The 13,062-nt window shown below is 36.5% G+C and overlaps 2 protein-coding genes across 2 annotated transcripts; one reads left to right on the top strand and one right to left on the bottom strand.

Annotated features, from left to right (window-relative positions):
* Window positions 1–1,553: 1,553 nt before the first annotated feature.
* On the bottom strand, window positions 1,554–3,301 carry LOC145069125 (7-deoxyloganetic acid glucosyltransferase-like). Its single transcript, XM_079016096.1, has 2 exons — window positions 2,679–3,301; window positions 1,554–2,593 (listed from the first exon to the last, which is right to left on the bottom strand). Exons 1-2 carry the CDS (start codon window positions 3,214–3,216, stop codon window positions 1,659–1,661), a joined length of 1,473 nt encoding a protein of 490 aa, XP_078872222.1. The 5' UTR covers window positions 3,217–3,301; the 3' UTR covers window positions 1,554–1,658.
* A 6,119-nt stretch (window positions 3,302–9,420) lies between these two features.
* LOC145066682 (uncharacterized) lies at window positions 9,421–9,867 on the top strand. Its single transcript, XM_079013964.1, has one exon. It carries the CDS (start codon window positions 9,421–9,423, stop codon window positions 9,865–9,867), a length of 447 nt encoding a protein of 148 aa, XP_078870090.1.
* Window positions 9,868–13,062: the final 3,195 nt, after the last annotated feature.

The raw sequence follows: 13,062 nt of genomic DNA, 5'->3' as shown, positions 1-13,062 counted from the left end.
ATATCAAATACAATTATTTAACGAGGATGGAGGAGATAACAGATCCATCAACAAATTTGATCAATGAATATTCAGTTAAGAAAAATAATCGTGGACGCCCAAAAGTAAAGCCTGTCCAACATCAAAGTCAAGTTTCTTACGGATACAGTTGTTCAGACTTAAACCAACAGCCACCACAATATAGTTCATAATTCATGAAGTTGAACGATGATGCGACCAGACATAGTTCATTCTTCATGGGTTCGTATGATGAACCAATAGGTCAGTGTTCATACAACATAGACTTAAACGAGGAACCAATAAGGCAATGTTCATACCAGACAGACTTGAATGAGGATTTGATAGGCCAATGTTCATACAAGATTGAATTGAACGAGGAACCAACATTGCGACATAATTCATTATTGGAGGAAATTTCATCTATATTTCATCCATACATCACACATATACAAAATGTATTGGGTGATGGAAATTGTGGTTTTCGATCAGTAGTCGTTTGTCTTGGATACGATGAAGATCATTGGATTTACATTCGTCAACAATTGTTAGACGACTTATTGAGTTCATATGACAACTATGTAAGAGTTTTCGTTAGATGCGATGAAGTAGTTACTTCATTTTCTTCCTTTATGAAGACTAAGTCATCACCAACAAAACATTGGATGCTTATACCTGAGACAAACATCTTGATAGCCAATAGGTTTGGTGTGATCGTTCAATTTTGGACCACTAAAGGCCCCGTAACTCTTTTTACTCTCTGAAGAGGTCCCAAAGAGTTTCAAAATCACCAGGTCCTTACATTTTCACTTGTGTACACCAATCATTATGTAATGATAAATTGGAACACAAGTACCCAATGCCTCCCATTGCGGCATTGTGGATCCGACACAAAGCCCCGTCAGCAACCGATTGATAAACTATGTATAAATCGTGGCTAGAATTTTATAAGCATCTGAAACCTCCTGAATGATCTTTTATGACTATATATGATTAGTTGTTGCTTATTTTTGTCTCAAATTTTTGCTATATAATATTTAAAATTTAAAAGAAAAAAAGATTGACAATGATTTGTTCAGAATATATTTTTATTGTAGTACTATTTATATTATTATCTTATTAAAAATTTTATATCATTGTTGTCTTATTTATCTTATAAAAAAGTAAGTTTGAAAAATAATAATAATAATAAAGTTGGTAATATTAATATAATGATTAAATAATAAAGTTAACAATAATAATGTAATTTGTATGATGTTTAAATCATTTTTCAAAAACATATTTCCAAAATAAATCGTACCAATAAATGGTCTAATTTAAAAAAAAAAAATAGTTGTATTAACATATATAAACAGAGTACGTTAAAGACTAAAACATGTTACCATAAAAAAAATATAACATAGATAAAAAAAAAGTCATATTTGTTACTATTTCTTTATAAACTATTATTTAAATAATAATAAGATTAATAGAAATTATTAATTGTAAATAATAAATAATAATTGAAAAATAAAGTTAATAAAATAATTATATTGTAATAAGATAATAAACAAAAATTAGCCAAATGATGAGATAATAAAAGTTAGCGAAAATCATTAGGTAACATAAAGTGGATGAAAGGGTATAATAAATAACCCTACATGTTGGTTCACACACACAATTCATATGGTCGAGCTCATGAGTCTTATATCATCGATCAAACGGGCCAAACTTATGGATGACGACCCCCTATCGCTTATCGATTCTTTTGCAAGATTTGCCCAAGAACTCGTGACTTGTGCAAATATATCGCGTTTTCCGTCCATGATATCCCTCACTGCCTTTTCAACAATCAAACGATCACAAGTATCTTTCATGTCAATTCCAAGCTTCCATACCTCTCCCACAAATCGACTATTTGGCTGTTGGTCTACATAGAACGGCCAACAGATCATCGGAACACCCTGAACTATACTCTCCATAGTGGAGTTCCACCCACTATGTGTCAAAAACCCACCAACAGCACAATGTGCGAGGACATCTTCTTGTGGTGCCCAATCTACAATGCACCCCATTTCTTTCGTAACCTCCAGCAGCTGACTTTCAACTTGAGACTCGTCGTACCCACCTGTGATTGACCCTGGACGTCTCACCCATAAAAAGGGTTTCCGACTATTAACCAAACCATGCCATATTTCGAGCATTTGGTCAACACTCATGGTTGAAAGACTCCCGATACTGATGTAAACAACAGTTTTTGGAGGGTGTTTGTCGAGCCATGAGAGGCAAGTTCTATCTTCCTTCCAAACACTGTTTGATAAAGTGGTTTCTGAGGATTCCGATGCCATGAGTTGAGCTTTATGGAGAGCGTGTAATGGGCCTATGGTGTATATATTTGGACAAAGCTTTCGTATGTATGGAATTACAAGAGAATCCAAGTCATCGAATGTATTGAGTATGAGACCTTGAGCTCGAGGAAGGGTTTGAGCTTCTTTTAATGTTCGTTGAATTTCAGGGTCCGATATGTCATTAATACGACAAAAAGCAGCAAGATCCCGTTTTCGGAGAATATGTTCCATTCCGGGGACATCTTTTACTAGTTCATCTAAATCGTTCTCTGATGAAAAACAAGAAAATGAATAAAAACGTTATTCTACATTTATATTACCGTCTTTACTTTCAGTTCAAAAAAAGTACGATACCTTTAACCGGAACATGGCCAGCTTCAATAAGAGCAGCAAGATTGAAATGAGAAGTCCACAAGCAGCATGGACTAAGGGTTGCAAAGAAAAACAGAGGAATCGACGTCTCTACCGCTACTTCCACAGCAAAACTATACACCTCATCGGGTATCATCATCGTCACTGGATGCACCGATCTCCTACTCAGGCTACCGGAAACCATCATCTCCCGGAAAAGTGGTTTAGTCACAGCATCTATAGCTGCCATAACTTCCTCAAACCGGTCTCCGGTGACCGGGTTTTCATCCTCGATTCCATCAGGGATCGTCTCAAATTTGAAGTTTGGGTAGCGGTTGAAACGGGATAAGACGTCGCTGTGGCGGAGGAGTGGGCGGTGAATGTGATCGGTGTTGAGGAAGGTGACATGAATGCCGGAAAGACAAAGGAGTTCGGCTAACTTGAGAGCGCAGTTAACAGGTCCTTGGAATGGTATGGGAAAGATTAGTGCATGAGGTTGAAGAACATTTCTAGTGTGGATTTCTTGATGATTTTGGTCCATTTTCGAATTGATCTGGATCTTTTTTATCTGATAATTGACAGGGTAGTGATTAATCAGAGTATGAAACAAGTGGTATAAATTGAATGTGAGTCAACAACAACAAGATAATGTATTTAAAACATTGGAAAGGTCGAAAAGTTGTCAAGATCCATGCGAGGAAATCGATTTCTGCTCACCACGAGACTGGATGGTCCCAACGTCGAGTAACTAACATTTCAAAGTAAATTTATTTTATATTACACATTGCCATTTGCATGAGCACGACAAAATATGTTTGCGACAAATTGTTTTTATATTTTTAACTTTAAAATGCAGAGACATTTGGTACAATTAATTATTTGTACTTTAATTTACACATTTCCACTTTCTGGGATGTGATCATCAAACTATGTGCTCTTAACAATTTCTTATTTAGTTTTGAGGTATTTAACAAAATGAGAAGAAATAGTTGATTTGAGTGAGAATAAGAGAATTTAAGATTCAAAAATGTCAAAAGAGCACAAAAAATTTAGAACCTGAACTTTAAATGTCAAATGACCAATATGAACTTATTATTATTCAAAAATTACAAAATCTTGTCCTTATTGAAATCACCTCTAGGGGGGAGGTGGGGGACATATACAGATCCCATTTTTTCTCACTACTTTTTTGGCCCCTATGCAAAGCGTTGAAAAAATATTTAGATAATTAACTCCAAAAAATAAAATCCAAAAACTCATTTTTTATTTAATTATTGCATTTTATAACTACTAAATTAGTAAACTAAATAAAAATATAATCTAGAAAATTACTGCCAAAATCAAAACGAATCCTAGTCAATCTTGGATACCAACTTATAAGGAACTAAAAAGCTATTAAAAAAAAACTATGGTACAATGAGAAACGATAAAACCCTAAATCAAAGAAGCATCGTTGCCGCCGGAAAAAAAAAAAAAAGAACCGCTCACCGGAAATATCCCATGTACCAAAGTGCTTACCTCTGTCAGATTTCTCACTAGACAATTGTCGGCCGACTGCTGCCGCTCAGCCTTCATCTCCGTTCAGTGAATACTTTTGTGGGTCTCTATCTGACCTCTATTGCGGTCTCTATCTCTCCTGGTCAGTACTCTTTGCGGTTCGTCGAGTGCTACTCCAGCAGAGACCTTCGTCGGCGCCGACAGTGATTCATTCCGGCGTCTCCTCTCGATCAAACCTTTATGCTCTCTATATCCGTTGTTTCCTATTTCGAATTGTAAGTCTGTCTCTTTCTCTTTCTCTAAAGGGGGTGTTTGACTTTTTTAGAGGCCAAAAGATCTTTTTGGAAAAATTACAAAAAGTCAGGTTTTCTTGACTTTTCCAAAAAGTTTATTTTCCTTCTTTGCAAAATCCAAAAGTAGTTTTTAAAAGTCTTTTGTCAAACATCTTTTGCTTATTATCTTTTTTTAAAAAGACTTTTGCCATTCAAAAGCTAAGCCAAACACCCCCTAATTTCTTTTGTTTCTCTATTTCTCTCATCAGATTTTACCTAGTGATATAGCTAGATCAAAAAGACTTATTACTAGCACACCTAGACTAGGGTATGTGTTAGAAATGTTAAAATAATTAGTTATCCTTCAAACTGGACTATAATTTTTTTTATTTGTTAAATATTAGCTAAACTTGTGGCATTCTCTCTAAAAAAACAAAAGATGTTTTTTTTGTCACTTGTCAAATTTTCTAAGAGTTTTGTCACATGTAATTTTGTGGGTGTTTTAGAATTATTATTTTTATTTTTTGGGAATTTTCATTTTTTAAAATAAAATTCCACAAAATTCTAACGAGTTTTATAAAGAAAGAGAATCATTATATTAATTTGATAATAAAGTCTCATAAATGCTCTAAAGAATATTTGATTTCTTTTGTGAATGTTCTAAAAGATTACATTATGTTACGTAAAATAGTTATTTTATAAAATATTTAATGTCTAAATATTGATATTAAATTTTTATTTTTAATAAACTCGTGTATTACACGGTCTAACACCTAGTTTAGTTTATAGTAAAATGGTAAAACAATCAACCATGATCAGCAACTTTAATTTACATATATTTTGGTTATCCACACCGTCCCTATTCGGAGCTGTAAACGGTGGTGGTGATAACGTCAGGTGCCCATGAATTTAATGTCTCTTAACATTAGGGGATGAATGAGAAGCATAAGGTGGAGTGATTGAAGAGATTAAATGAGGAGCATCACAACTCGTTTTGTGGGGTTCAAGAATCCCGTCTCCTCGATCCCAGTTGACGCTTATAATTCGTGTGTAGCACCTGGTTCCTGATACGTAAATCTTATTTGGGTATTTCCCTTCTTTTAGCCTTGGACTCGGCGAGTCATAGGTCCGACTCGCCGAGTGGATGCGGGACCCGGGACAAGTTTAAGTTGGCGACTCGGCGAGTCCATATCCTGGACTCGGCGAGTCACAGCTGTTGGATGAAACCCTAAGTTTCAGGGGTTTGCACCCTATTTAAACGACTTAACTGCCCCAAGCCAGCCCCCATTCACCCTCAGAGCCCTGTATCTCTCTCTAGCCTTACTTTCTTGTGAGTTTGAAGTGTTTTGTGGTGTTATTGAAGTTTCTTTGAAGGAAAAGAAGAGGTAATCAAGAAGAGGAGAAGGAGGCCAAGCATCTTTGTGTCATTCCAACGTTTCCCCTAAGGTATATCTCGTTTCCCCTCTGTTTTTAAGCTTATAGCTCCATAAAAGTCCTTTTTGAGCCATTTCCAAGATTGTGTATGCTTGAGGGTTTGTAATAAGTCGATTGGCCTCTAGATCTAGGCAAGATTGAGCTCCAGGAGCTCAGATCTGTTAGCTTTATGGCCCCATGTTGTTTGTTCACCCTAGATCTACCCTTTTGAGGCATTTTAAGCCCTAAAATTCATATTGGTGAATATCCACACGTAAAGTTGGAAACTTTACTTGTGATTCGTGTTCTAGAAGTCCAGATCTGTGAATGGCATGGACTGGAATCGAGCAAATTTGTGTATTTAGTGGGTGCATGGCAACGACTCGACGAGTCGTTCCTGTGACTCGGCGAGTCTGTTCGCGAGTCTCCGAGTTTGTCCCCTTTTCGTAGTGTCGAGTGAGCAGTGAGTCACGGGGTGTGACTCAGTGAATCGGAAGCTGAACTCATCTTTGGAGGAACTCGGCGAGTCAATGCCCTGACTCGGCGGGTTCAAGGCAATCTCCTTAGATCAAGAACAGACTCGGCGAGTTGTTCATACAACTCGGCGAGTCTTAGCATAAGTGTTCATCGGATGAAGATGAACCCGACGAGTTGTTCATACAACTCGGCGAGTAGGATGAAGGACTTGAATATCAGTTTAGAAGGAGAACTCGTCGAGTCGTCGCCTAACTCGACGAGTAGAAACGGGATCCAGGACAATCATTTGGATGGTGACTCGACGAGTTGGAAAGCCAACTCGGCGAGTCGGGTCAACTGAAAGTTGACTCTGACTTTGACTTAGGGCATGGTCAGGGGTAAAATGGTCATCTTACCCAAAGGTCAGTGAGCAGTGTTTGATTAAGTATGTTGTGGGAATTGCAGCCTGAGGATTTCCGGAGCAGCAGCAGCAACAGTAGGCAGTTAGTTCCCGATCAGATCAGCAGCTACTTCGAGGTGAGTTACCTTCCAGTAGCGGTGGGTCTACGATCACAATGTCGGCCCACCAGTAGGAGTTATATGTAGATGTTTGTCTCTGTGATATTCATCTAGGGATTACTACTACCTGTGTTATGTTATGTGCCAGTATGATATGATGCTATGTGCTAGTGACAGTAGGGGGAGATAGTCCCCGAGGTACCCGGTCGGTAGGGCCGAAGGGGTAGTTATACCCAGTCATGATAGATAGATTCTGATCTTATGATACTTGTTATGTGGTAGTAGTAGAGGGAAGGAATAGTTTCCCAGTATCTGGTCAAGAGGACCGAAGGGGAGGCCAGCACCCAGATATGCTAGGCAGTATCCGGTTGAGAGGACCGAAGGGGAAGCCAGCACCCAGATATGCTAGGCAGTATCCGGTCGAGAGGACCGAAGGGGAAGCCAGCACCCAGATATGCTAGGCAATATCCGGTCGAGAGGGCCGAAGGGGTAGGTCGGGCACCCAGATATGCCTGACAATATATGTATGTTATGAGATTATATGGTATGTGGTACGGTGGGGGAACTCACTAAGCTTTGTGCTTACGGTTTTCAGTTTTGGTTTCAGGTACCTCCTCAGCTAGGGGAAAGGAGTCGGCGCGGTAGCAGCATGTCACACACACACTCTCTGGTTTCCGCATTTACGAGCTTCACTGGGATTTGTACTCTGATATTTTGATTGGTTGTATGATTTGGCTTTTAGACATGGTTCACGTTGTGTTATGGTTGATCAAACAATGTTTTTAGTTATTAATATTTTCTAAAGTAATGTTTTAAAACAAAATTTTTGGTCGTGAAAATTGGGTCGTTACATCGTGGGACTCCTCAGGCTTTAGGTATGATTTTGTCAAGTCGGTTGGAAATTATGGAGGTTTGATTTGTTTTTGGGATAGAGATTTATTTCAGGTTTCTTCTGTTATTAAATCTAGATATTTTATGGCGATTACGGGGAATTGGATTGGAGTAACTGGTGAAAATATACTTGTAAATGTTTATGCCCCTTAGGATCCGAATGAAAAAAGAACTCTGTGGAATAACCTGATCAACTGAATGAACTCTAGAAATGGTACTTGGGCCTTTTTTTTTTTGGGATTTTAATGTTGTGAGGAGGCTGGATGAGCGACTGAATCATGTTTTCTGTCCTCATATTATTGAAATTTCAGAAGTGGGTCTCATCGATCTAAACATGGCGGGAAGAAGATTCACTTTCTTTTTTGAGGTTGGTTGTAAACTTAGCAAACTTGATCGGATTTTGATCAATGATTCTTTCATGTCTTGCTTTCCATCATCAACTGTCATGACACTTCTCCGGGAATTCTCTGATCACTCTCCGATCATTCTTAACACAGAGAAACATGATTTTGGCCCCCATCTTTTCCGTTTTTACAACTCTTGGATGCTTCGTGACGTGTTTGAGAAGCTTGTTATAGACTCTTGGAAAAACTTTGATGGTGGAGGTGCACCGGATCAATATCTGGAAAATAAGCTAAAGTTTCTTAAAGATGAAATCAAAAAGTCGAGACGAATAGAACATGAGAAAGAGAAAAAAAACCTTGTCTGATCTCAAGGAAGTAATCTTTGACCTGTCCAGGAGGAATCCATGATGCTTAGTCCGGGTGAGATTGAGACTATAAAAGTAAACAAGCAGAAAATCATCGAGTTGGAAACTTTGGCTAAATATGATCTGATGCAAAAATCGAAAATCAAGTGGTTAAAAGATGGGGATGAAAACTCTAGGTTTTATCACAACATGTTAAAATTAAAAAACCGGAAATGTCACATTCGTGGGCTGATGGTAAATGGTAGTTGGGTAAGTGAGGTGGAGCAAATCAAGACGGAGGCACACAGGTTTTTTAGGGATAAATTTCATGAGGAATGTAATAATCGGCCTTCTTTCCCAAATCCAAACTTCAGCATGCTTTCGGAGCAGACAAAAAATTTTGGAAGCGCCTTTTGAGTTTGAGGAGATAAATTATGCTATATGGAACTGTGGGAATGAAAAAGCACCTAGCCCTGACGGCTTTAGTTTCAAAATTTTTAAAGAGTTTTGGCCGATCCTGCAAGATGATATCATGAGATTCATAAAAAATTTCGAGAGCTTAGGCCAACTCTCACATGGTTGTAACTCCTCGTTCATAACTCTCATCCCCAAAGTTAAAGATCCGCTTTCCCTACATGATTATCAGCCTATCAGTCTCATTGGAAGCATTTATAAGATCATCACTAAGACTCTTGACCTTAGGGTCAAACGAGTGATTGGATCCATTATTGACGAGGTGCAAACGAATATCATCGAAGGGAGGAACATTCTTGATGGTCCTATGATTATAAATGAGGTGTTGGCATGGTCAAAAAATTCCAAATCGAAGGCGTTTCTTTTCAAGGTTGATTTTGACAAAGCGTTCGACTCTATAAATTGGAGTTATTTAGACTCAGTAATGATGTAAATGGGATTTGAAGAAAAATAGAGATGTTGGATAAATGGGTGCTTAAAATTTGCTCGTTCTTCGATTATTATCAATGGTTCGACTACTAAGGAATTTCCAATGATGAAGAGCGTTAGGCAAGGTGATCCTCTTTCACCCTTCCTTTTCATCATTGCTATGGAAGGGCTTAATGTTGCCCTAAAATCCGCGGGTCAAAAGTCTCTTTTTCATGGCATTCAAATCCCGAATGGAGGCCTTTATATATCCCACCTCTTCTATGCCGATGATGCCCTTTTTGTGGGAACATGGGAAAGCACTAACTTTGTCAATCTTGCATGCATTCTGCATTGTAATCATGCCTCATCTAGGCTGAAAGTCAGTTTCCATAAATCGCAAGTGAATGGCATCGGTGTTTCGGATAATGAGATGTCCAATTGGGCTAGAATTATTGGGTGTAATACAGGATCTTTCCCATTTAAATATCTCGGGGTCCCGATTGGGGCGGACATGAATTTAAAAAGAAATTGGGGTCCGATCATCGAGAGAATTCAAAATAAGCTTTCTTATTGAAAATATAAAACTCTTTCCTTCGGCAAAAGAATGACTCTTATTAAATCGGTTTTAGGTAGTCCCCGCTTTACTATTTTTCCTTTTTTAAGGCACCCAACTCGGTTATCTCTTTGATTGAGAAATTGAGGATAAGATTTTTATAGGGTGGAAGCGATGAGAAGAATCAAATCCATTGGGTCGCATGGAATGACGTTTTAGTCGCTAAGGCTAAGGGTGGGCTCAGTATTGAATCAATGAGAGCTTTAAATTGGGCTCTCTTGGTTAAATGGATATGGAGATTTAAGGAGGAGAAAATGGTTTTTGGCGCAAGGTAATCTGTGGCACTCATAATCTTGCAAGGAAGCCTATGACTTCTTTATATAAAAAATCGATTCATGGTTGCTGGCAAAACGTAGTGAAAATTGTTGAGGAGTTGGGTGAGATTGGCATAAAATTTTCATCTATTTTTGAAGTCAAGGTGGGAAGAGGGAATGATACATTGTTCTAGTTCGACTAGTAGGCAGGGAACTTCACTTTTACTTCTAAATTTCCTTGGTTGTTTTCTCTTGAGCGGCGGAAGTACTGTTTTTTCGAAGAGAGAATGTGTCCGGATATTGGGGTTAGGCTTAGAAACGACGACCAAATTACCAGGAGGGGTCTGATGAGCTAAATATGTTAAGAAGTATTTTGTCTAACCACTCCCGATCTAGTGTGGAGGATACTCTAAGAGCAAAACTTTCAAGTGACGGGAGGTTTTTGGTGAGTGGTGTTCGAAAGCTAATTGACTCTTACGTCTCTTGTCCCATGCAAAATGGCACAATTGAGAATCACACGGTGCTATTGAAAATTAATTGTTTCATGTTGCGACTCTGTGGGGGGTGTCGATGAAGTTGAACATATTCTTGTCAAGTGCCCGTTCGCAATTGATGTGCTTCATCGGATTTGGAATTGGTGTGCCATTGTTCCTTCTGATATTGTAAGGGAGGTTATCACCTTTGCGGCTAATTGGGGAAACTGTCCTAAGAAAATGAATGTAATTCTTTCCATTGTATATGGTTGCTTTTGGTGTATTTAGAGGGCGAGAAATGACTTGATTTTCAACAGTATCCGATCATCTTCGTCTAAGGTGGCTAATGATGTGATTTCTTTAGTTTTCAATTGGGTGAGGTTTAAGGGGAGTTTCAGAAATTGTAATTGGGTGAATTGGTGTTGTAATCCTGTATCAATTGTGTAATTGTGCTTTTTTTTTGTTTGCTTTGTCCTTTCCCTGCTTAGGCTCTTTCTAGGCAGTGGGTTAATAAAATCTCGCCGTTTCCAAAAAAAAAAATGTTTGTTGAGGAAACTTTTTGCTTCATCTCTATAATTGTTTATAAATACTTGATTTATAGACTTTAATGCTTTATGACATGCAATTGCAAAAAGAACCAAGAAATATGCATCACTATTTTAGTATAATAATATGAATATTAAGAATGTGAACAAATTAATCCAAATGCTAAAATAGAGAATCCACTCACATAAATTGAGACAATAGATGCCATGTAGTGAAACTTTCATTCTTCATTTATATTAAAAAAAATCAACCACATACTTTTAAATTGAAACACTTAGGTCAACGAGATTAAATTAACCCCATACCCAAGTGACTATGATCCATCTCCATCGTCAAATATATTATTCTTCTCAATATGGTCACAAACTACTCCATCATGTATAGTAGCTGCTCCAACACATTAATGTTTAACAAGGAAAATACCAAAATCATATTTGATTTAACTAATGCATTAAGCAACATATCTTACTAGTGAATGTACTCTAATAAATGAAAGTTTTTTTTTTTTTTTTTTTTTTTTTGTCACTTGTCACACTCTTATTTAATCAACTTACATTTTAATTTTAAAATTTCCAAAATTAAAGCTCATTAATTTCTTTTGTTTATTTATTTAAATTATTTGTTTAAATTTAAAAGATAAAAAACATTTTCATTATAATAATTCATTATTTTTCTTATTTTCTTATAAGTTCAAAGTTCTTAAATATTTTGATCTTTATATTTATTTATTTATTTTAAATTAACCCATGCAATACATGGTCTCACAACTAGTGCATATAATAATAGAGGACTTCTGGAAGTGTATCCTCTTGAAGAATTTCATCAAACACTTGGTGTTCGTAAAAAAAAAAAAACAGAGGTGGTTAAAAAAATACATATAATTCAGAAAACAATAGCATTCCCAATGTTGGTTACTGGTATAGATATTCAAAATTACCGAAATTAATAATTTAATACCATCTTATTCGTCATCCTCGTCATCACGATCTTCATTATCATATGTACCCCCGTCAAGATCTTCTCTCTCGCACTGTTTAAATTATGTCTCAACTCTCATCTATTCGTGTATATGAAAAAATCATAGACCAAAAATAAACAAAAACGTACTAAATTAACACATAAATCAAATAGGATATTTATTAATTGAAAGCTTTAGGTAAATAAGAAATACTTATTTGTCTGACTATACGGTGGTGCTATTAAATCAAATATGATGTTTAATGTATGTTTAAACCAGCAAAACCAATTATATAAGCAAAAAAAGATATATGAAAAGAGTAGGAGTGGAATATCTTACCGGTGGAACCTAAGGTCTTAATCTAATTTTTAGAAACCTTAGGTTCGCAAAAGGAACAAAGGGAGAAGGATTGGGGCTAATAGACGTCGATCTCCTGGGAGTGAGTTGGAGTCATGACTGATATTCAGTTAGCGAGGTAAAGTTGTCATCGGTGGCCGTTGAGACTTGAGAGAGATGGAGAGAGGCCATGGAGGTTTAGGTACCTTCATTTTTTTTACTTAGTTGACAATTTAAAATCTAAAATTTTGAGGAAAATAACTTGTGAGGGTAAATGTGTTTAGGTAACTTCATTTTTTTTTTACACATTTGATCATTTAACTTGTTAAAGATATTATGTTAACACATTTAACAAGTTAAATGGTCAAATATGCATAAAAAAAATTGTTTAAATGTGAACAAATTTTTTTTATAAATTTCATAATACTTTTATAATTTTTTAAAATACTTTTATGATATTTTTCCTATAGGTTTTTCTAATACATTCTTTTAAACTTTGCTTATAATATTTTTTATATTTTTATATAATTTTAATACATGTGCTTTTAAACCAAATATTTTAAAATTTTCTTACAAGTTTTTAACTTGT

Source organism: Lactuca serriola, chromosome 8 (genome assembly GCF_051521515.1).
Source record: "Lactuca serriola cultivar US96UC23 chromosome 8, Lser_US96UC23_V15, whole genome shotgun sequence".
Taxonomy (NCBI): domain Eukaryota; kingdom Viridiplantae; phylum Streptophyta; class Magnoliopsida; order Asterales; family Asteraceae; genus Lactuca; species Lactuca serriola.
This window is presented reverse-complemented; position numbering and strand designations above follow the sequence as displayed.

What these genes read in the sequence shown, in the direction of transcription:
- LOC145069125 (XM_079016096.1), bottom strand. Translation starts at nt 3,216, where the DNA reads ATGGACCAAAATCATCAAGAAATCCACACTAGAAATGTTCTTCAACCT. An exon ending in TGGCCATGTTCCGGTTAAAG is followed by an intron (nt 2,594 to 2,678) that starts GTATCGTACTTT and finishes GTTTTTCATCAG; the next exon opens with AGAACGATTTAGATGAACTA.
- LOC145066682 (XM_079013964.1), top strand. Translation starts at nt 9,421, where the DNA reads ATGAAGAGCGTTAGGCAAGGTGATCCTCTTTCACCCTTCCTTTTCATC.